General features: G+C 52.3%; 1 protein-coding gene across 6 annotated transcripts in view; it reads left to right on the top strand.

Annotated features, from left to right (window-relative positions):
• Positions 1-804: 804 nt before the first annotated feature.
• Positions 805-24,074, top strand: part of CLCN4 (Cl-/H+ antiporter 4) — a 63,878-nt gene continuing 40,608 nt past the window's right edge. For 4 of the 6 annotated variants that reach the window (XR_014136804.1, XM_081793409.1, XM_081793408.1 and 1 more), the window contains exons 1-2: positions 805-962; positions 2,088-2,359. Coding sequence is in view for 4 of the 6 variants with exons in the window: in XM_081793409.1 (XP_081649535.1) it covers positions 2,316-2,359 (44 nt within the window). In the remaining 2 variants the exon portion in view is untranslated. Of the gene's footprint in view, positions 963-1,574; positions 1,678-2,087; positions 2,360-24,074 lie in introns of all 6 variants that reach the window. The other 2 variants (XM_081793407.1, XM_081793410.1) reach the window with 2 other exon arrangements.

Here is a 24,074-nt window from a genome sequence, read left to right as displayed (position 1 = left end):
CTACGGCCGGTCATACTCTCGGCCTGCTTCACGGATGACCAAAAGCGGGGGAATTGTTAAAATCAGAAACAAATGAAGACCAACCTTGAAGGGTCCCCGAGCAGACAGAGCCGGTCCAGTCAGGCGGGCAAAGCTAACTGGACCTGGTCATTTCTTGCTTGTGTCTCTGGAAAGGATAAGCAAAACGTGCACCGCTTCCCAAAGTTGCTATGACCGGTAACCACTGAAAATTATACCATTATAACTCACCACTGTGAAGCGTGTTCTGGTTTTAGTGCTCCAGGGATTCGCTGGTTTTATTTCGGCTATTTTGAACCTTTGACAGAAGTCATCTCATTCTGTTGGAAACTGACACGGCCATTTTAGGCCTTTTCTGACTCGCCCTGTTGGCTGTAATGTGTCTTACACTTGAGCAATCCCCTCCGAAAGAGAAGGTGAAACTGACCTATTGGCAAAAAAAATCGCCCCACAATGAGGAAGGTGCCTTTGCTGTAATTGTTTCTGCCGAGCCGGAACACAGAGCATGTCATTTCAGACCGCATGAGGGCATTTTATAGACCCTCCCCACGTCCCCTCGATTCCTGGAACTCTGTCACAGCAGCCTGTGCAGGCCGGCTTCTCAGGGCAGAGCGTCCTGTGTCCCGGACGCGAGGTTCTCGCCGGCCGGGGACACACACCGAGGGTAGGAGGCGACAGAGCTTGGCATGGCGGGCCTCCAGACCGGAGAGGTGACCCAGCTGGCTGGGCCGGGCTGAGTGGCTGGGCCCAGCACGTGACCTCCGAGCCTGGCTCCGTGGGGGGTGGGGGTGGGGCCGCCCTGGGCGCCTGGGGATGAAATCGACATTTGCCTCTGGCAGGAAAGTGAGCCTGTCAGACTCTGTCTCCGTTAGACCCTCCACCCACGGGAACGGGGGATTTCGGTAGCCTTTTAACTTTCTATCTCAGGAACCAGAAAGCCCAAGGTAAGAGTTACTTATCACCTAGAAAAACAAGCTTGCGAGGAGTGACCTAGAAAACCACACGGCCACATTTGTTGAGTTTTAAAATCCGGTGCTGAAAATAATAGATCGTTGTGAGGGGCAAGGGCCCCTGGTTGTTCCCAAATTACAGACTGACCTTCTGAACAGATATTTGGTTACTGTGGAGGGAATGGCGGTAAAAGGGCCCAGGCTAAATATAGAAGGACGTGAAACCTGCGGAATAAATAGCAAGTAGGTAACTCTTATCTGCTTGTAAAACAATGTTTCACATCTCTTTGGGGGGGGGGCTGGGCAAGGGAATGTTAAAATTGGGATTTAAACTCTATTGAAAATAAACTAGTCTATATGAAGCTGGGATACAAGTAAAACCGGTTCCTGCTTTTGTCCTTTCACATTTCAAAACCGTTTATATGGTTCGGCAGAAGAAAACTTGGTATGTTCCCTGCTCAAGTTTGAAATATGCCCTTTCAAATTTACATGATCACTGTTGGGAATTTTCTAAGGCTTTCTAGGCAAGGCTGTTTTGAGTTGTGAATGAGAACTGTTGACATCGTGCATATTTTCTGTAATAGTAAGATGACTCACTTTCTGCAGAATGTGATAAAAATTAAAAAGCGTGAAATAGTGAGTTCTTGTGAATTCACTCCTTCATGTCTGGGAGATCAAATTCCTTGCCAGAAGATTTAAGAAAACACGGGTAGGTGGCATGAATATACGGTATCCTTATTTTTTTTTTTATTTGGCAAATCCACGTTAATATGGGTTAGAATGTTATGCTAGTGACAGTAGACAAAAGCCTTACTCACCAGTGCAATTAGCGTAATATTCCATGATGAATATGCTTCAAATTAAAGTATTTGAGGTATGACTTCAAACATCGAACCTCAGCGCAAAGTATTTCCGTGCGCTTCGTATTTCAACTGCCCTTTTGATTTACACAAAATCGGTTTCTCCGTTGCATTTGATAAAGACTCTTAAAACTCAAACACTAAGTTGTTCCCTGTCGTTACTAATCCCTGTACTGCTAACTCTTCTGAAATCCTATTACACGCTTGGAGCCTGTAATCATTCGGGTTTCTCCTCCTGTGTGCTGTTTGTTTCCCGTAGCCGGTGAAAGGCCAGGCAAGCTGCGCGCGTCCAGCAAACTGCCCAGAGGGGAGGCCCCGGAGCGGGGCTTCCCGGTCCCCCGCTCCTCACCTCCGGGGACTTCCAGGTCTTCCTCGCCCCCCACCCTCTCCCCGCCTCGCCCCGAGGGCGTCACGTGGCGGCGTGGGACCCGCCTCCGGTGACGTCACCGCGCTCGCAGCCGTCGCGCTGAAGAAAGGATGCTCTAGGATGCTGTGCAGGTGGGCGGCCGGACGCGCCATGCGGCACTGCAGGTAAGGGACGCGCGGCGCCCACTCTGCAGGCGGAGCCCCGGCCTGCAGGCGTGCGGCCCGTCGGCGCCCCGGAAAGCGAAAGTGGGGTCTTGGGCCGCTGCGGCTGCTGCCTGCGCCAGGCGGGGGTGCGGCGGAGCGGGGCGGGGGGGGTTGTCGCAGGCCCACGCGTGACTCGGGTCTTGGCGTGCCCATCCGGGGAAGTGGGCAGGGGCCAGACGGGAAGACCGGGGCCTCTCGCTCAGGAGAGCGAAGAATCTGGAACCGTCAGCCTACGTGCATTATAGGGAGAGGAAGGGGCTTGTCCAAGATAACTGTCAACTGTTTTCCAGCTGCCATTGTGCTTCATAAATCATGACACATTGACTAATTCTCCTTACAGGGGTCTGTCCTCAGGATTTAGCCTGATTTCTTTTAAAGCAAGAGCCCCTTGGCTTCGAATGGAGTGGAAACTTCTTGGTTAGCAATTCAAAGAGCTAGATGTGCAATATAAATCGTTTTTGCAGAATTTTGCAAGGTTCCAGCGTTGAAAGGGGATATGTCACAAATGCATCCCCCCCCCCCCCCCCCCCGCCAGGTGTTTTCGGTATATTAAAAAATAACGGTATCCAAGAAAACACAATAGAATAAATAAAATGAGCTGCAGCCTCCGAAGATAACTGCCGGCGTTAAGAGCGGATTAGCTGCATCTCTGAAGAACAAAGTGGATTTTGGAAGGGGGGGGGGTGGAGACAAATACCAAACCCCAAGAATTCCCAGTGTTCTTTTTAATCCCCCCCCCCCCCCCCCCCCCCGTGCTGAATAATTAGCCTGCTGGAAGAAGGGGCTTGATGACTCAGCGGCAGATGGGGGGGGGGGGGTGGTGTCAGGTGACTTTTCAATTCTAGCCAGACGGGGTGAGGGGGTGGGGGTGGGATTTTAATGGGCTCTCTTAAGCGTTCTGACCTGTTTACATTCCTTTCTCTGGTTACAGCCTGAGGCCAGGACATGGGTGGGCACCCTTAGGAGGAGAATGTGGCATTCCTTCCTGTAAAACATCACTCCTCTGGAGGTCGGGGTGTCCGTAAGCTGTGTTGGAACTCACACCATGAATAATTTGATTCCCCAGCAACTGTCGGAGGACAATGTTAAAAAGCAGTGCTATTTTAGTTGATAATTAAAGAGGGTTCTCTATTCTTTTCCCCTTGCTGTGGGCTTACTGTGATGTCAGGCAGCCCCAATAGCTTTGGCTCTAAGAAGGGGATTATATACTTCCTCTCTCTGCCTATTTTCTGACTAATTTTCAATTGATTTGCCCTGACTATTTATTTCAGAATAAGGCAAAGCTATAAAAACAACGGATAATTTTCTTCCAACCTAGAACTTCATAAGTTTGCCATCCAGAAGACATCGGCGGGGGGGGGGGGGGGGGGGAGAAAAATGGAGATGTGTAAATGTTTAAATGTTTAAAGAAAATGCGGGGTGGGGTGAAGTCAGCAAGGCTTCTCATTTGCTAAAATCAGACTAATGTTTCAGAGAAATTAATGCTGTGTCAGAAAACGAGCTGGCAAGATATTGGAACGTAGTCTCGCGTGTACTTCAGCCTAGAGATCCAAATATCAAAATCGTATCTCTGTCCACATCCACGTCTATATCTATATAAATATGCATACATTCATGTCTCTGTCTCTATCTCTGTAGCTGTGTCTTTGCTACTGTAGTCTTTTTTTTAAAATTTATGTTTAACTTTATAAGAAAACGCCAAACTATTTTCCGAGGTGGGTGTACCAGCAACGTAGGAGAATTTCCGTTAATCAGGATCCTTGCCAGCACCTTGAGTTGTTTTTATTTTTTGTTTTTTAATTTTAGCCATGCTTGTAGGTATGTAGTGGTATCTCTTTGTGTTTATTTATTTATTTGTGAATGAGTCTTATTGTATGTAAATGATTCCCTGCGGGCACCTTGGTATTACTAATTAAAAAAAAATCTAGCTCTTCTGGTAGGTAACAGTGATCTCTCCTTGTATTTTTTTTTTCTTTTTGATTTTTTCAAAGCATTTTTTTTTAACGTTTATTTTTAAGAGAGAGAGAGAGATAGAGAGAGCGCGCTATCAAGCAGGGGAGGGGAGGGGCAGAGAGAGAGAGGGAGACACAGAATCCGAAGCAGGCTTCAGGCTCCGAGCTGTCAGCACAGAGCCCGATGCCGGGGCTGGAACTCACGAACGGTGAGAGCATGACCTGAGCCGAAGTGGGACGGCTTAACCGACTGAGCCACCCAGGCGCCCCCTTTTAAAATTTTTAAAGAATTGACCTGTCTATTGTGTTTCTCCCTGCTAGAATATGAAGTCCATGAAGGCAGGGATTTGTGTCTGTATTCATTCCTTTATCTCTAGCTCTGGGCCTGATACAGGGCATATTTAGTTAGGGTTTAATAAATCAGTCAATGTTTAGTAATTGAACAAGCCCCGAAGGCCTGGTGGGAGCCCCCTTGCTCACCCCAGAGGGGGTTAAGCCATCGGTGGTGCCCCTGCAGTCCTCGCTGGTGCAGGAGTCCAGGATGAATTGGATTTGGCCGCGCATTGCAAGCTGAAATCATTATCAAGGAGACAGCTAGCAATTTTCATTACCTCGCTGGTAACTGATCTTTATTTGTCACTAATTATTTTCAAGTCCCTGGATCCAACCATGTCTGAAGCTTCAATTAAAAAAAAATTACTTCTCCCACCGCGTCCCCCTGCCTTTGGCAACCATCAATCTGTTCTCTAGCTTCCCCCCCCACCCATTGGATCGGAAGGTATTTATCTTTCTCTGTTTGACTTACATCCTTTAGCATAATGCCCCCCCGGGGTCCATCCATGTTGCAAATGACAAGCTTTCATTCTTACGGGTGAATAATATTCCACTGTAAATATATAGCACAGTTTCTTTATCCATTTATCCATCGACAGACACTTAGGTTGCTTTCATGCTTTGGCTATTGTAAATGATGCTGCGGTGAACATAGGGGGGCAGATATTTTTTTGAGTTCGTGTTTTTGTTTCCTTCAGATAAATACCCAGAAGTAGGATTGCTGGATCATATGGTAGTTCTATTTTTAGTGTTTTGAGGACCCTCCGTACCGTTTTCCATAGCGGGGGCACCACTGACATTCCCACCGACCGTGCGTGAGGGTTCCCTTTTCTCCACCTCTTCGCCATCACTTGTTATTTCTCGTCCTTTTGTTAATAGCCATTTTAACAGGTGTGTGGTGTTACCTAGTTGTGCTTTTGATTTGCATTTCACTGATGATGAGTGATGTTGAGCATCTTTTCATGTGCCCGTTGGCCATCTGGATGCCTTCTTTGGCAAAATGTCTATTTCGATCTTCCGCCCATTTTTGGATCTGTTTTTTTTTTTTTTTATTGTTGTTGTTGACTTGTATTAGTTCTTTATATTTTTTGGATATTAGCCTCTTATCGGTTATATGATTTGCAAACGTTTTCTCCCATTCAGTAGGTTGCCTCTTCATTTTATAAACGAATCCTTTTGCTGTGCAGACCTTTTTAATATGCTGTAGTCCCACTTAGTTATTTTTGCTTTAATTGCTTTTGCTTGTGTCAGATTCCAAAAACCATCGCCAAGACCTATGTCCAGGAGCTTACCGCCTGTGTTTTCTTTTTTTTTTTAATTAAAAAATTTTTTTTAATGTTTATTTATATTTGAAAGAGAGAGACAGTGCATGAATGGGGGAGGGGCAGAGAGAGAGAGGGAGACGCAGAATCCGAAGCAGGCTCCAGGCTCTGAGCTGTCAGCACAGAGCCGACATGGGGCTCGAACTCACGAACTGTGGGATCATGACCTGAGCCAAAGTCGGACGCTTAACCGACTGCACCACCCAGGCGCGCCCCCCCCACCCCACGTGTGTTTTCTAGTAGGAGTTTTATGGTGTCAGGTCTTATGTTCGAGTCTTTAATCTAGTTCGAGTTAATCTTTGTATCTGGTGTAATTTCCTATATGTGGCCTTTCGTTCAGGGTTTGGACACCCTGATGTGTTGTTGCAGTAATTCAGCAACTTATTTATTGCAGCTTCCTTCATTCGGTTCAAGTTGGTTACAGGAATTAAGATCCTTGGGCCCTCCACCTTCCCTCTCCCCCAGCCCAACCCTAGATAGAGCTGAACGGGTGATAGAGACGGATGTAGTTGTGACCTGGACTCTTCTGGCTTCCGGACCGTGGCACCTTGGGCACGTTACTTCGTGTCTTTGGGCCACAATTCTCTCTTCTTCAAAGTAACCAAGAAACGTAGATCTCCGGGTTCTTCCGCCTCAGCAGTGGCGACATTGGGGGCTGGCTCAGGCTGTTGGGGGGGCACCCGTGCCCTGTAGAATGCTCGGTCGCATCAAGGCCTCTACTCACTAGCTGTCAGTAGCGCCTCCCCAAGTCGTGACGACCAGAATGTCTCTAGACGCCGCCACGTGTCCCCTGGGGTGGGCAGCGGTGCCCCTGGTTGAGAAGCACCGATTTGGATGATCTCTAAATGTTCTTCTGGCTCCGGTATTCTAGACTTCGTTTTCCTATGAGTCGTCTGGTGCTAAGCCCTCCGTCAGAGATCCAGTTCCCTTTCGTCACGTCGTATATGTTGGAAAATACAACGAGAAGGCTTTTTTTTACGTTGTGGGTTCCAGAAGGAGCTTCTGTCCGGAAGGGGAGGCCTGTTTGTGAGCGAGCTGTCGCCCGGAATCTAGCTGGGACGGGGAGGCTCCCTGCGCCCGCAGGCCCCACAGCCGCGACCCTTCCTCGTGGCGGCAGCGCGTGGCGCCGTGGGAGGGTGGCAGGACGGTGGCGGTGTCTCGCCCACCGCGGAGCCCCCTCGGGGCACGGTGCTCAGGCGCGCCAAGCCTGGGGATCAGAGCGGTGCTGGGTCCGTCTCGTGGGGCCCACGGCACTTGCTGGTCCTGCCGCCTTGACCCGGGGGGATCAGAGGGACGGCAGACGGTCAGCAGGCTGGGAAACGGCCAGGAGTCAGCATGCGGTGATGGCCTTGGTGGTGATGGCCGTGGCGTTGCATCGTGCGCCCAGTGTGGTGGGGGTGGGGTGGGACACTTAGAGCGGCCTGCACTGTGCGGTTCCCCGTCCCCTTGCCATCGGCCTTCTCTCCGGCTCTTCCCGGCCCCCCCAAAATTGGCATCAGGCACTTTGGCCCGCAGGGAGAGAGGCGCTGCGTGGGGGTGACATTTTCCCTGCGGGCCCCTCTCGCCCCTGCGCCTCTCCCGCCGGCATGGCACCCTCGCTGGGCCTTCAGGCCCACCTCTGTGACAAGTCACAGCCGTGAAAGAAGTAGGAAATAGGAGGGTATTCACCATCAAACGAAACTTAAGAGACCGAGTGACTGTCCCGGCGCCCTCTGCTGCCAGAGTGCCAGACTAGGTGGCTTAGCAACAATAGCCGTTTATGTCCTGCAGCCCTGGAGGCTGGCGGTCCCAGACCAGAGTGCCCGCAGGGTCGGTTCCGGTGAGGGCCCTCTTCGGGGCTGCGGGGGCCACCTTCCTGCCCCCGCCCGTGGCAGGAGCCTGCATAGCTCGCTGGGGTCTCTCCGTAGGGCACTGATCCCATCACGAGGCTCCTCCTTCAGGACCTGGTCCCCTCCCTACGGCCCCGTCTCCTGATTGCCATCACATTGGGGGTTAGCTTTCAACATGTGAATTCTGGGGGGATGCATTCAGCCCATGACAATAACCAAATATAACTCGTGGCCCCCGTTTGGGCCCCGGCCCGAGCAAACACCTATAATCGGCGCCCGGGGACACCCGGGTTATGTTTATGTGAGTGGTCATTAGACGATATAAGGAAACTACCGTCAGTGTCACTAGATGTGATAATCTTGTGGTGTGGTAGGCACCTAGCGAAGCCACCCTGGGGTTCCTGACGCGAACAGTGAGGTGACGCGAGTTTGTTTCCCGCCGCCACGTTTTGGGGTCTTTGTTACACAGCTGTAGATAGCCAACACACGTGTACGTAGAAGAGTCTTATTTTTTGGTGACGCGTGCTGAAGTATTTAGGGACGGAGTGTCACGATAGCAACAAGTTACTTAGCAATTTCTTTGAACCATTTTTGGAGATCTCTTTAACGTACGGCTAGATACAAGACAGGTGAATTCTCATACCTGCTTCTACATTCAGTCTGTCGCAATATCACGCGTCATGTAGCCTCTGGAAAATTCTACTGTCTACTCACAAGAGAATGAGAATGGGAAAAGGCAGATAGCAATGTAAGATTATTATAAAAATATTTTTGATAGCATGGATCCCTTAAAGGGTTTTGGGGATCCCATGGTGTCCCCAGATCACCCTTTGAGAACCGCTGTTCTAGAAAATAATTGATGTGTAAATGATTCAGTTAAATGGGAAGAGAAAAAGGTGAGGCAAATTCGGCCAAATGGAAACACTGAATTTGCTGCTATTCATTGGACTCTTCTGGATAATGTTCTGTGTATTTGAAAATGTTCACAATAGGGGCACCTGGGTGGCTCAGTCGGTTGAGCGTCCGACTCTTGATTTCGGCCCAGGTCATGATCCCAGGGTGGTGGGATCGAGCCCCGCATTAGGCTCTGTGCTCAGGGCAGAGCCTGCTTGAGGTTCTCTCTCTTTCTCCCTCTGCCCTTCTCCCCTTCTCTAAAATAAATAAAAAGATAAAAAAAGGAAAATGTTCATAATAAAACATTTTTAACAAGATAGAGAAGAAATGTAGACTCTTGGGCATGTGGGGGGCTCTGACTGAGTGGGTCACGGGGTGAGGCCCGGCAGGAGCATTTTGGAGCTGGGCTCCGGGTGCCCCCGGTGGCCCTGAGGCCTGCTGGCCGGAGGTTCCCAGCCACCCCCCTCCCCCCTCCACCCTCCCGCCCGATGGAGCCGAGCGCTGTTAGTTAGCGAGTGGTGAGGCTTATCTGTTTTCCCACTACCGATGGGCGCCCTTGGGGACAGTCTGTTCCGCACACGCTGTCCCTCCTCCGCAAACCCTGCGTGCCGGCTGTGGGGAAGACCGTGTTATCAAACCGTTGCTTAACCGCCTTTTCAGTGGACGGCAGAGATAAAGTTTCCTTTCTAAGGGCAGGGGTGGTTTTCCTTCACAGACCGTCGGAAGTATTTTTGAATGGCTCGTCCACGTTACGGACGCACGGTGACTTTCCAGCAGGATCAAGGTTAGGCAGAGAACACCCAAGTCTCCTTTGTATCCCCGTTCCCCTGGTCCCCCCCCTTCCCCAGGCAGCCACCGATAACTTGCTGAAATGTGGTTTCTGAAAATGGCTGTGCAAATGCACCCATCTACAGAGTGTATATCGTGCGTTTTTTTTTTTTTTTTTTTTTTGGTTTTTGCTTTTGTGGGATGTAATTTACACGGAGCAAAATGCATGGATTTTTATTCCGGTTGGTTTTGACAGAGACTGTTCCCCACACCTCCGGAGGGCCCCGTCTTGCCTTCCTTGAGCCAAACCCCGTGCGAGCGACAACCACTATTCTGATTTCCATCAGCACTGTTTACTTTCGCGTGTTCTTGAACCGCATATACACGGACCCCTGTAGCATGTACACTTTCATATCTGGCTACAGAGAGGTTTCCATGAGACGCGAGCCTCGGTGTTCATTCATGCCTTCCCTCCCGCATTTACTTCCTTGCTCAGCCAATATTTGTTGGGTCCCTGCGATGTGTCCAGACCCGGATTCTTCAACGTTGACACTGCGGCCATTTGGACTGGACGACTCTCTGTGGGGGGCCGTCCTGTGCATCGTACGACGTTTAGCAGCCTCCCTGGCTTCTTCCCACCAGATGCCAGTAGGAAGCACTACTGGCATTGTGACAGTTGTGACAGCCAAACTCCAGGCATTGCCAAACGTCCCCGGGTGGGCAGGAGTGCCCCTGGTTGAGACCTACCAGCCTGGGCAGCGAGACGCACTGTGGTGCCAAACAGACAAGGCTCATGCCCTGGTGGGACGTTCGAGTTGAGGAAAGGGAAAGGAACCGTTTTATCGGTCGTGCGTTTAGTGAGGTACAGCGGGGGGCAAAGGATAGACGGTGATGGATTCAGAGTGCCAGTCGGGGGGTCACGAAGGCCTCTCTGAGGGCTAGCACGTGAACAGGGACCCACGCGAAATGAGGGAGAGCTATGTGAACCTGGAGGGCCTGAGTGTTCGGGGCTGAGGGAACAGCCAGTGCAAAGGGCCTGAGGCAAGGCACGGCCAGGTGCATTTGAAGAACCGCGAGGAGGTCGGTGGGTCTGGAGAAGAGGGAACCAGAGAACACGCGGTGGCGAAGGTGCGCCGACAGGTGGCGGGGGGCGGACCGTGCAGGGACTCGGCAGGGGCGGCGCCGGCCCCGAATTATTCTGAGCGTAAAGCTGCCGGCTGCTTTCAGGCGTGGGAGCGACGCGTGGGGGCTTGTGTTTGAAAGGGTGACCCTGGCTGCTGTGAGAAGAGTCCGAGGTGGCTGAGAGAGGAAGCGGGCTGGCCGGTGAGGAATGCGATGGCGGCCAGGACCTCAGGGACCTGGGTGGCCAGGTGAGCCGGAGCGCGCCTCTGGCTGACTTGGCGGCAGCGTGCTGGGCGCCACGCGGACTGCGCCGTCAAGTGCGAACGTGTAACGGCAGCTTGTGGAGACGGGCCCAGGAGGCCGCCCCGGGTCAGGGGCACGATTACCCTCGATGGGCAGCGGTGCACAGGGACAGCACGTGAGATGGCGCTTGCGGTCTACATATGATCTCTTCCCGGCTGTCCCGTGGTGGATGAAGTCCCCTGTGCCCTTGGGTCACGGTTGGGTGGCCATGATTCTTAGGGTCACGGTGACACCTGGACCTTGAGCCCGCCACACTCATCCTTGTCACTGGGTTTGTGAATGGCTGCTCTCTGTGCCTGGAGGGCTAAGCCCCCGTGTCACATGCTGGCCGGCCCAGGTCACTCACGGCCCGCTGAGCCCTCCTCCGAGCGGCCATCCACTGTCACCCTATCCGAGCTCTCCCTGCCCCAGCCGGGTGTTGTCCACCATCGCCGTGCTGTATTTCCTTCCCTGCAGCCAGGTTTCACACTGCGGTTCTGCTCGCTGAGGCACCTGCTGTTGGCCAGACCTCCGTGTCATTCAGAGCAGGGAGCCCGGTTTGAACCCAGAGCTTCCCTGTCGGAGGTGACGGTAAGCCCTCCTGATGTCACAGAAGGGGAGTCATGGAGGCCTGGGGACAGGCCCTCGAGCCTCCCAGGGTGGAGTCGGGCTCCCCCACCCCGGGCAGCAGCTCAGGTGCCTGGCAGGTGCGGGGCGTGTCTGGAGGGAGCACTTTTTACCGCGTCTCTGGGGGGCAGCCTGTGCTTACCTGCCCCTTGCTGCTTCGTTTCCCTTCTGGCTAAATGTGGAACTTCGTCTGTGGCTGTGGCCAAACATGAAGTTTTTCTCCCTCCACTGTAACCCTTGGGGGCGCTGCTTGCTTTGGTGGGCTTTGTGGTGAGTAGATAGGAGGGCTGACCGCCAAGATTACAGACGAGCTATTTTTCCTCTCAGCTTAGTCATGCCTTCCACAAGCGCCCCTCTTGCCCAAAGCTTACTAACTGACCACACATCAGCCCTCATCTTTTTTTTTAATTAAAAAAAAAGTCTTTAATGTTTATTTTTGACAGAGTGCGGGCGGGGGAGGGGAGAGAGAGAGGGAGACACAGAATCCGAAGCAGGCTCCAGGCTCTGAGCCATCAGCCCAGAGCCCGATGCGGGGCTCGAACTCACAAACCACGAACGAGATCATGACCTGAGCCGAAGTCGGATGCTTAACCGACTGAGCCCCCCAGGCGCCCCTAAGGGAAACATATTTTTATTTATTTTTATTTAATTTTTTAAACATTTATTTATTATCAAGAGACAGAGAGAGAGAGAGAGTATGAGCAAGGGAGGGGCAGAGAGAGAGGGAGGCACAGAATCCGAAGCAGGCTCCAGGCTCCGAGCTGTCAGCACAGAGCCCGACGTGGGGTTCAAACCCGTGAACTGCAAGATCATGAACTGAGCCGAAGTCAGATGCTCAACCAACTGAGCCACCCAGGCGTCCCTCAGCCCTCATCTTGGTGACCCAGTTAGAGTACGCTTAAGCCACCCGGTGGCCTCGTCCTGAGAGCTCCAGGAGGGACACCTCAAAGCCGTGTTGGATGACTGCCTACATTTAACCTTTACAGAGTGGCCAGTCGTGAGTGTCTCTTTAAATTTTATTTACCTGTGTGTGTGTGTGGGGGGGGGGGGGGTGTACTGCACCTTAAGCGGTAAATGGATTGTCACGGAGGAAATGGCCAAGGGAAGGTCAGTCTGAAGAGGTCCCGGGAGCGGGGCGGGGGGAAGGGCAGGGAGAGACAGAGAGCTATTTCCCACCAGCGTTGTTGAATTGTGTCCCTCAAAATTCATATGTTGAGGTACCACCGGGACCTCAGAATGCAACCTTATTTGGAGATAGGGTCTTTATAGAGGCAATCGAGTCAAAATGAGGCCATCAGGGTTGTTATAATCCGGTGTGACTGATGTCCTTCTAAGAGGAGGAAGGCACAGAGAGAAGGCAGTGTGAAGGGACGTGGGGAGAATGGCTGTCTACGGGCCAGAAAGAGGCTGGAACAGATTCTCCGTCAGCGCCCTCAGAAGGAACCAACCCTGCTGTCATTTGGATCCCAGACTCGTGGTCCCCAGAACTGTGAGGCAATAGACGGCCGTCACTTGAGGCGGCCGGTCTGCGGTACTTGGTTGGGGCGGCCCTGGGGAGCTGGCATGGCACCGCTCTCAGAGGCCGGAGGGTCACCCAGCCTGCCTTTATCGAAGCTCCACGCAAGCTTTCCGCACAGTTTAGGAGGGAAGAGGCGGGCAGCGCCCTGTCAGCCGAAGCGGCGGCCCTCGGGTCCCGAGAGGACCCAGGCCTGCGAGGCTGTCGCGGAAGAAGGGCCCTCGGGGCCTGGGCTCGAATCTGGCTCCTCGCTTACCTTCTGTGAGACTCGAACCTGTGACCTGACCTCTCCTCTGCCTCCGTTGGCTTATCTGTAGCGTGGGCCCGAGGGTGACGGTATTTAATTCGGAGACTGTCAAGGGCTCTAGCGACCGAATACGTGTGACGTGCTTAAAATAGCGCCTGGCACACAGAGTCCTGGAAAAAGTTGGCACCAGGGGCGCAGAGACTCCTGCCTCTCCTCCCTCCCCCTAGCGGTGGGGATTGAGAACACTGAGTCTGTCGTGTCACTCGAGGCCACGTGCAGTCGGCCTCGTCCCCTCTCGGACACGCAGGCTGTGTCTCCCACCGTGACGGAGAGCTGTGTGGCCCCGGGGCCGTAGGAGGCGTACCACGGAGGGAGGGTCACAGTCCCGCGCCGGCTGCCCGGTCCTGCGGAAGCGAGGCTGTAAGCGAAGGAGCACGGAGCGCTGGGAGCTGGGAGGCCGGCCAAGAAGGAAGGAGGAAGGAGAAGGAGGCCGCCGGGGCCCTCCCCTGTCTCTGTTGGCTCTGGGCAAAGTTTAATGTTCGAGGTCTTTCCGCCTGCCCTTTGGCTCTGGGCTTCCCTCTTCTGGGGACGCTCATTGGCCCCGTGGCCCTCGGCTGGCCCCTTGCGCCACGACCACCGGGGGCTCCTCTCACTGTCAGCGCCTCTGGGGAACCCGCCTCGGGATCTGGAGGACTGGCTGGAAGGAGGGAATGCGTCCCGGCCCCTCACCATCCTGAAGGTGTCTACGTTTTAAAAAGGGAGAGTCCGGGGGCGCCTGGGTGGCTCAGTCGGTTGGGCGGCCGGCTTCGGCTCGGGTCATGATCTCGCGGTCTGTGAGTTCGAGCCCCGCGTCGGGCTCTGTGCTGACGGCTCAGAGCCTGGAGCCTGCTTTAGATTCTGTGTCTCCCTCTCTCTCTGACCCTCCCTCGTTCATGCTCTGTCTCTCTCTGTCTCAAAAATAAATAAACATTAAAAAAAATAAATAAATAAACAAAAAGGGAGAGTCTGTCGTCTCAAACGGATTTGACATCGGTGGGGTTTCGGGCCGTGGCTGGCGCGGGAGCCGGCCTCCACGGTGGCCCCGGCGGTCCTGCCTCCCGGTGCCCGGGCCCGCGCGCGGTGTCCTCCCACGCTGGCCACCCAGGGCCCACCTGTGCCACCAGTAGGGCGCCGTGCCAGTGACTCCGTGGCTCTTCCGAGGCTAGGTCCCAAGACACTCTACTGCCTCCGCCTGTTCCCTCGGATCGCCTGCTTTGGAGGGAGGCAGCCGCCAGGTCCCGTGGAGCCGCAGGACGGAGACCTGAGGCCTGCCGCCCGCAGCCCGCCCCAACTGCTACCCGTGTCCGGGAGCCAACTCGGAGGCGGGTCCTCCTGCCCCCATCGAGCCTTCAGATGACCGCAGCCGTAGCGGACCGCTTGACCACAACCTCCCGAGAGACCTCGAGCCGGAAACACCCAGACGAGCTGCTCGCGAGTTCCTGACCCACAGAAGCTGTAAAATCATACGTGTTTAGCGTTTTTAGCTGCTGAGTCCCGGGGTAATTTGTTGTGTGGCATTGGACAGCGAGTACAGTGGTGAGGACCCAAACTTTCGTGGTGGGGGAGGCCTGGCGCCGGCTACCCCTTGGGTCCGCTCCCCACGCGGGGACTGCCTCCCTCTTGACCCTTCTGAAGCTCCACTTTTCTCCAGCTGCTCCATGTTTGCTCACGGTGTGGCCCCCCTCCTTCTCTAGCCCCCACCCCCCCCCTCTCTCTCTCTCTGGCCGAGGGGAGAGGCGCTTCGTGCAAGGTTTATAGGTGCATTCACAGTAAGTTAGGGCATACTGATGACGACTTCGAGTGTGTCGATTTTTAGTACATGGACAGCTGCCTGTATTTTTTCACAACGTATTTCCCTATATTCATCTTCAGAGTCTGGACACTTTGGTACAATAACCCCCAATGCCAGTCGGGTTGGATGTCTGGCTGTCGTGTTGACAACCCAGCATTTGCCAGTGTAGGTTGTAATCTGCTTTTTTTTTTTAAGGTTTTGTTTGTTTATTTTGAGACAGAGAGAGAGAGGGAGAGAAAACGAGCAGGGGAGGGGCAGGGAGAGGAAGAGAGAGAATCCCAAGCAGGCTCCGCACTGTCAGCACAGAGCTGGGTGCGGGGCCCGAACTCATGAACCGTGAGATCGTGGCCTGAGCCAGAATCGAGAGTCAGACGCTCAACCGACTGAGCCCCCCAGGCACCCCGTAGGATATAACTTTCTGTGCCAGCATCTCCCCTCTTCCTCTTGCGACGGTGGAACATATGCTGGCCTGTAACGCCGCGTGGAGCCTGTGTCCTGTGCCCACCGCGCGGCGGGTCTGCCAGCCCGGTGCCTTGGTTTTGTCCGAGGGTTCAGACTTTCCACCTGAATTCCTTCGGTGGGAGGTCATTTTTGCAAGAGGTGATGTGACAGGTATTTCGAAGATGCAGTATATCACAGGCTCTTTAGGGAGGTGTTGTAGCCTACAGAAGTCTAACTTTTGTAAAGTTAGAGGCCGTGAGATTTAATTCTAGCCGATGGCTGTTTTGGATTGCCCTTCAGTAAGGCTTTTACCGAAATACATGTGCGGAAAAATGTGTAAAGCAGAAGTGTGCAGCTTGCTGATTTTTCACCAAGGGACCACACCCGGATAACCAGGGCTTAGATTAACCGCAACATGACCAGTCCCCAGAAGCCACCTGCGGGTCCCCTTCTAGGGACTCCCCAGCCCCAGGGTATCTGCTCCGACAGATTCATTTTGCTGGTTTGGAACTTTCTATCAGCGGACTCGCGTATTCCTTCGTGTCCGGCTTGACGTTGGGTTTGCGAGCTTCAGCCTGGTCAGTGTGAGTAGTGGCACGTCATTCGTGGTCACGGCTGTGTGTGGTTGAAGGGTTCGCTGTGTACACGTGTGTCTGCTTTCTTTTACTGCTTTCAGGGTATCCTCCTTTCCGCTGGTGTTAACAACTTGATTTTGCTACGCCTTGGTGTGGTCCGGTTTGTTTACTGATTTATTTACTCTTGTGCCAGGGTTTGCGGGCCTGGGATCCCGTATCTGGGATCGAGTCTAATAGCTCGAATCCCTACAGTAAGTGTGCGGGGCAACTAATCGAACTTTATTTCAGGAAACTTCTCGAGAGAGTTTGAAGCGAGTTTTAAACCAGTTTCCCTCTCACCTCCTCCACTTGGGTAAGAATGGCGAAGAAGGTTCGCCTAAAGGAACTGTCAGCTTGTGGTGCTTTTAGCCACCGCGATGGGTTCAGAGTCCACTCCCGTGGTCCCCGGTGGCACGGGCCCGCGGTTGAGTATCAGCCAGGATGCTTGGCAGCCGCGCCGTCGTCTGTGTGTTTCTCAGCTCAGCTGTTTTCATGGGTGAAATGTAATAAAGGAGAATCAACATGAATCGAGCAGTTAAAAGGAAACCCCGCAAACCTAGCAGGGAAGGTGGTGTCACACAAGGGTGGGACGGTGCGCGAACCAGACGATATGTAGTCAAAGAAAGGTGTTAAAACCACTCACGTTTTACATGGGTAGCGACTTCAGTCTGGTTTATGTTACTCTTTTTGTCCTGAGTGTGTGCACGGATAAGGCATCTTTCTTGTATGTATTATTCAGTATGTCTACGCAGTGATGTCCAAAGCATCGAGCTGAGTGCTGGGTACGGGTCTTTTTTTTCTTTTTTAAATCTATAGATGGATTACAATATTAGTGATGCGCTTGTAGAATGGAGATAGTGTATGTGGTCGGCTGAGCTTTTTAGGTTTAGTGGGTAATATTACTGTATGGCAGGGCCCAGCAAACGCTTCCTCAAAAGTCCAGATAGTAAATCAAGGTGAGCAACCGACCTCAAGGAACTCCCAATCTGATAGGGAAGGAAGCAAGCTTGCAAGTAATTATTCTAACAAAACGCAGTTTGTAAATAAGGTCGATGTTAAAAATACCAGTGATGAAAATACAGTGGGAAGGATACAGGGCACGGGAGAGAGTGGGAAATAGGAGGGGACAAAAAATGAAGGGGCCAGTGGTTCCCCAAGTACAGTCCACGAGCCAGTATCATCAGTCGGCCTCCCTGGGAGCTTGTTAGAAATGCAGATCGCTGGGCCGCAGCCCGGAGCTGCTAAAGCTGAAAGTCCGGGCGTGGGACCTGGATCCAGCGTGCTGGGAGTGCCGACGCACACTGGGATTTGCGTGTATCCCATCTAGGCAGTGATCGGCCACCAGTGTCCTGTCGAGGGGCGTAGGACAGGCCATTTGGGTGCTCAGGCTGTCCCAGAATTGCTAGAGGCCTCGGGACGGCTTGGACCCTTGTGTTGACGGGCTGTTAATCTGTTTTACGTTGCCCGTTAGCATAATGTGTCCAGTTTTTCTTTTATGGATCATGCTTTTGTGTCCCTTCTGATACGTCTTCGCTTAGCCCCACGTCATGAAGACATTGCCCTTTGGGGCGGGGCCATAAGAACACCCCTTGTGGGTTTTACACAGGCAAAGGCATCAGTGGCCGACGAAGCAGAAAACGCCATGCTGCCTTCATCTGTGTTCTCCCAGAGGTGGACCCTGAGACCAGGAGCCCGGTGCGGGGTCTTTTGGGAGGCGCGTGGGCAAGTGTGGCTGTGAAAGAAGGCAGCCATCAGAGGCTGGGCTGGAGGTGCGGGTCACCCAGTGGGCGACTGGAGGCTACCTCTATGCTCTGGGCGCTGTAGGAACAGGGGCTTTGTGTGTCACCGGTCCCCGAGATCATCTCTGGGTTCAACCAGGGGTATTCACAGGACAGTCTATGGTTGTTTTCATGGCCGTGCTTGATTATAGCCGGGGAGGGGGGGCTGTAGGGCAAAATCAGCAAAGGGGAAAGGCCCGGTCGTTAGAGCCTCAGTGCTGGGGGTTTCACTGGAGGCTGCTTCCGCCGGCACCCTCTGTCTAGCTCGCTGTCAAAATTCTAGACCTTTAGAGGGAAAGCGGGAGCGTGGCACAAATGACATTATTTGGACAGCCAGTGTACACACAGTGAGCCATTCTTACCACTTCGGGGATGGTGGGAACCCTCTTGAAGTCCCAAGTTCCCAGATGCAGGCCTTCCCAAGGAGAGCAGTGTCCGGCCTGCAGTGGTAAATCTTTTCTGGACAGGTGCAAAACACATGCCTTGAAGTGATTCCGTTCGAGGGGTGAGGGGGTGGGGGTGTTTCTACACCAGCTCCTGAGAGCCCTCGGGTCCTACCTGCTCCCAGTAATGTACTTCGGGCGTGCCGTGGCTCCAGGGCCACTTTCGGGGGGTCCTGAAACAGGGGTCTCGGGCACGGAGATACTGTCGGAAATCAGCTGCAGCTTATCGGAAGGGTTTGAGGGGTACGGGTAGCATCGGATGCAGTCGTTCTTCTAGAAACTGGGTGAGGACAACAGAGCCTATACAGGGCAGTTCACGTGCCTGTGGTCATGCAGTGGTTTTACAACTGTGGGGGAAGCGACCAAAGGCCGGTCTTCCCTAGAACTTCCTTGGGGTGTGACAGGAGCCCGACGCGGGGCTCGAAACCATGAGCCGTGAGTTCGTGACCTGAGCTGAAGTCCGGCGCTTAACCGACTGAGCCCAAGGCGTCTGGAATCTTGAAGCGTCAGAGTAGCTAATTACTTGCAGAAACTCTTCTGATTGTAGGATATTATAGAAACCTCAGTGTGTGTGTGTGTGTGTGTGTGTGTGTGTGTGTGTGTGTTAGAAACTACCTTTTCAATTTTCCCAAAGCTTCCAGGTCGAAATGTTGCTAGTGAGGTCCTTTAGTTGCATTTTTAGGGTCTAGTCCATTCATCAATTGACGGACCTTTGGGTGGTTTTCACTTTTTGGCTGGTGGGAATAATGCTGTTGTGAGCATTTGTGTGTTTGTGGACGTGTTTGCAGTTCCTTCCCATATAAGCCTGGGAGTGGAATTGCTGGGTCATGTGGTGAGTCTGTGTTTAACCTTCTGAGGTGCTGCGAGACTGAAACCACTTTTCTTAGCTTTTTATGGAAGTAAACATCTATCTATAAGAATGCAAAAAGTGTAAGTGTGCACCTCCACGAATTTTTGCAAAGGGAGCTCAACTACGTAACCAGCAGCCAACTCGAGGAACAGAATGTGACTGGTCCCCAGAAACCTTCTGTGACTTCTTCCAGGCCCTACCCCTACCCCTAGAGGTATCTGCTATCCATATTCTCACCACAGATTAATGTTGCTGGTTTTGAACTTTAATACATTTTTTAATGTTTTATTTATTTTTGAGAGAGAGAGAGAAAGAGAGAGAGAGAATCCGAAGCAGGCTCCAGGCTCCAAGCTGTCAGCACAGAGCCCAGTGCGGGGCTTGAACCCACAAACCGGGAGATTGTGGCCTGAGCTGAAGTTGGATGCTTAACCGACTGAGCCACCCAGGTGCCCCTTGAACTTTGTATAAATGGAATCTTTTACTTCCAGCTTTTGTTCTACGTTATGTTGTAAAATCTCTGTCGTTGGGTGTAATTACTGATTGTTTGTTCTCTTTGCTCTGTAGCAGCAAACATTTTCTTTTTCTTTTAAAAAAAAATTTTTTTTAACGTTTATTCATTTTTGAGAGACAGAGACAGAGCATGAGCGGGGAAGGGGCAGAGAGAGAAGGAGACACAGAATCTGAAGCAGGCTCCAGGCTCCGAGCTGTCAGCACAGAGCCCGATGCGGGGCTCAAACTCACGAACTGCGAGATCATGACCTGAGCCGAAGTCGGACGCTCAACCAACTGAGCCACCCAGGCACCCCAGCAAACTTTTTCTATTAAGGGCCAGATAGTGAATATTTGAAGCTTCGGGGGCCGTGTGGCCTCTGTCAGAACTACTCAGCTCTGCCCTTGCCACATAAAAACAGCACGAGACAATACACAAATTAACAACTGGGGCTGTGTTTCAATAACGCTTACTTTGTGGACACCGAAACTGAATTTCTTACAATCTTCGTTTGTCACATAATATCATTCTTTTGTGTTTTGATGATTAAAAAAATGTAAAAGCCATGCTTGGCTGGTGAGCCGTGCAAAAGCAGGCGGTGAGCTGGACTTGGGCCACGGGATGATGCATTTTGCCAACGCCTGTTCTGTAGTGTTCGATTGTGGGACTAAGCCCTGATACATTTTTCTCCTCTACTTGGACGGGCTTCTGGGTGCTTTCCCACTCGGAGCCATTACGCGTGGTGCTGCTGTCATGTTTTACATCCACACGTAAGACGTGGTTGAAGACCTTCCACCTGTCCCCTCCTCTCTCAGCCTGGCAGTGACCCGGCCGTAAGAGCCTGGCAGTTCTTTCCCAGATCAGACCACGTTGCCTTATTTGCCGACTTCCCTGTGAGCGAATTCCCAGATGACTTGGGCGGATGGAGCGGAGACTCGTAACTCAGATTAAGAGGTGAAAACCCTCCAATCAGCGAGGAAGGCTGGTCCCCACGGGGGTGAGTACCCCAAGATTCCTCCTGCAGTGTGGACGCGCCAGAAACTGCCACTGAAACCTCCCGGGCTCATGAGCCTTTCTTTCCAGCAGGCTGTCCTTGCCACCTTTCTCCTTTCTGTCCCCTTGGAGCGACTGAGCTGACACTCAGGGCTTAGCAAATGTTTCCTATGAAGCGCCAGTGGGGAAGTGTTTTCAGCTCTGCGGGCCTTACCGTCTGTCGCAGCTGCTGCACTCGGCTGCGGTAGGGCGAAGCAGCCCCAGACGGGGGGTAAAAGGAAGGCGTGCGGCCATGTGCCCTTAACACTTTATTTACAGAAACAGGCGGTGGGCTGGATTTGGCCTGCGGGCTGTGGTTTGCCAGCCCTTGCTTTGTGCCCCGAGCGTTCCTGGGCCCGAGCTAGCTCCCAGACCCCTGTCCGAGGTACCGGAGCTACCAGCAGACCTTTACCTACCAACGGGAGTCAGCAAAGAAAGCAATGTGATCCACTGGGAGAAGGACAGAGATAAGTAGGCGACCGAAATGCCCATCAGCGGATGAATGGGCGAAGGCGACGTGATGTGTACCTACAGTGGCGTTTGAAAAGGAGCCCTCCCATGCGCAGCCACACGGATGAAATAAGCCAGTCACAGAAAGACAAATACTGCATCGTTTCATTTGCGGGGAGTCAGACTCACAGAAGCAGAAGGTAGCAGTGGTTGTCAGGGGCTGGGGGGAGCGGATATGGGGGGGGGGGGTTGTGTATAAAGTTTCAGTTACGGAAGACGAAAAATATCTAGAGATCTGCTATACAACATTCTGCACAATAATGTGCTGTGCGCTTAAGATTTGTTACGAGGGTGGCTCTTGTGTTGTTACTGTTTTAACCATCATTTGAAAAAAACAAGAGAAACCGAGCATGCTTTTGGGTTGCCAAGGAGGAAGCCCTCAAATCCCTCTGGGGAAATTAGTGCACGTTGCCCAGAGAGAGTGAAACAGAACAGGATTCTGGAGGGTGAATAGAAGCTTTCCAGTCAGAGGGCAGGAAAGCCGTTCAAGGTAGAGGAAACGGACGCTCAAATGTATGGGTTTCTGCGTGACGTTTTTGGTCAGACATGCTGATAATCCTTATTAGCCTAGGATAGGGTGTTCTATGTTCAGTCAGGCCTTGGTTATACCTGGGTCAGAACCCGTCATTCTTCATCTCGATCTGGGTGATTTCCTGCCTTCATTCACCTTTTGGAGAAACCGTTTTGTTATTGCCGACACCCAACTATGCAAAGTGCAGGTTTCCTTAACATTTTACAGATCCCTGTTTTGAGGGTGAGCCGACCCATCCAGAGCTGTGTTCGACATCGACGTCCTAAGTTATGTCACCGAGAGTGTCACAGTCAACACATGCTTGTGTTCGTTGGGCCCTGGGTGAAGTGAGTTTTACTGGACACGGTCCGTTGTTGTCATCTGCTGTCGAATACTTTGACCCTAGCCCCTTGGAGTCATCCTACCAGAAGACCAAACCTAGATACCTTCTAGCCTTAAAGGACTGCATAAAAGATCTAGGTGCCCCATGTGTCTTCCAGAGCCCCTTTGTAGGTAAACAGGGTCGCGTGGGAGAGATGTTACTTTGTCAGGCCGCGGATGCCTCCGGCTGGAGGCGTTTTATCAGCCGGTCCTCATCCCGTCCCGTCCCCGGAGCTGGTCTGCGATGCCACAGCTCGCTTATCTGCCTCATTCCTCCTCTCCCTCGAGCCCAAGTAACAATGTTAAACACTGTTAGGACGCCGCCACGTGACAGGCTCTTCAAAAAACCCGGTGGCTTGGAACAATAACCGTTTATGCTTCTCACAGTCTGTGGGTGGGCTGGGTGATTTGATTGGGCTAAACTCAGCTGATCTTGGCTGGGCTCGCTCATCGATCTGTGCCTGGCTGGGCCTCGGTGACCTAGGACGGCCTCAGCCAAGATGACCCAGCTCTCCATTCCGTGCGGTCTCTCAGCTTCCAGCATTCTAGCCTAGGCTCCTTCCCGTGACAGAGGTGGAGGTCAAAAAAAAAAAAAAAAAAAGCAGAAGCTTCCTCACCTCTTGGGATCTAGACTGAGCACACGTGCATGCTGTCACTTCTGCCACATGTCACAAGGCCGGTGCAGAGTCACTGGGTGGAGAGATGGACTGCACGTCTTAACAAAGAGGACCTGTGAAGTCCCCTTGAAAATGTGGTAGATACCCGGAGGGGTAGAGAATATGACCTTTTTCGCAGTCAGCCCACTGCGTAGATCAGGGATCAGCAAACGCTTTCTGTACGCGGCCGAAATACTGAACATTCTAGGCTTTGTGGGCCATACTGTCTTTGCCATGACCGCTCAGCTCTTGTGATGTGAAAACAGCCATAGACCCTACCTAAACGACTGGGCATGGCTGTGTGTGCTGAGCCCTGACCTAGATGATCCAGACCAAGTAGGAATCTCAGATCCAGGTTCCAGGATGTTGTCCTTCCTGAAACCATGGCCTTGAAGCCATAAGCATAGGTGTCATGTGCCAGCAGAAGCACTCTTCTTGGAGAGAAGAAATGAGAACAGGTGAGAGGAGCGGGGCTCCCTGCTGAGGTACAGATGACTGTTGGCATCCATTTGGGGCTGTTCCTTGAACCATGATGAACTTACGGAGGTTAAGTTTATTTCTCAGCAAGTCCTTGGAGTTCGCTTCTAGTTGCTCTCATGTTTGGCTGGACTCTCATTCCTTACCCACCCATGTCTCCCACCTGGATTCCAGATAGAATTCTTTCCATTTTTCTAACCTGGATGCCCTCTTCTCACCCTCCCCCGGACCCTCCTGTCTTTCCTAATAATCCCAGTGTCAGAAGTGACCTCACCACCTCCTTTTGGGCTCCCACAGAAGACCCCAACTAGATCCCGTTTATTTTCCTTTACCAGTTATGTGTCTAATTGTCACGACCGTGACCTACTCCATCAGAATTTAAAGGTGGTGACTGTTCTCAAGAGTGACTTTTTGATTCAACCCTGATTGCCTGGAGTTGTTGCTTGACTACAGATTTGGTTAAGCTTCAGGGAACACGGAGTCCCTTTTTAATAGAATGTTCGAGTCTCTGCTCTCTTATTTTTCCCATCAGAGATTTTCTTTGCCACATGTAATACAAAGCTGTTACCACCTTGTTTTTGTAGAAATGAGAATGAGATCTTTGCTTTCTAATTTCACTCCTTCCTTTTTATTATTGGTTGCTACTGACTTATGCAACATGATTCTTCCCTGGGTACCCATCAGCGGGTATAGTTTTCAGCTTGGCATAGCTCAGACCTCAAACTTTTAAAGTTTTAAAGCAGCCGAGTTGCACAGACGGTCAATAAATC

Source organism: Panthera onca, chromosome X (genome assembly GCF_046562875.1).
Source record: "Panthera onca isolate mPanOnc1 chromosome X, mPanOnc1 haplotype 2, whole genome shotgun sequence".
Classification (NCBI taxonomy): domain Eukaryota; kingdom Metazoa; phylum Chordata; class Mammalia; order Carnivora; family Felidae; genus Panthera; species Panthera onca.
This window is presented reverse-complemented; position numbering and strand designations above follow the sequence as displayed.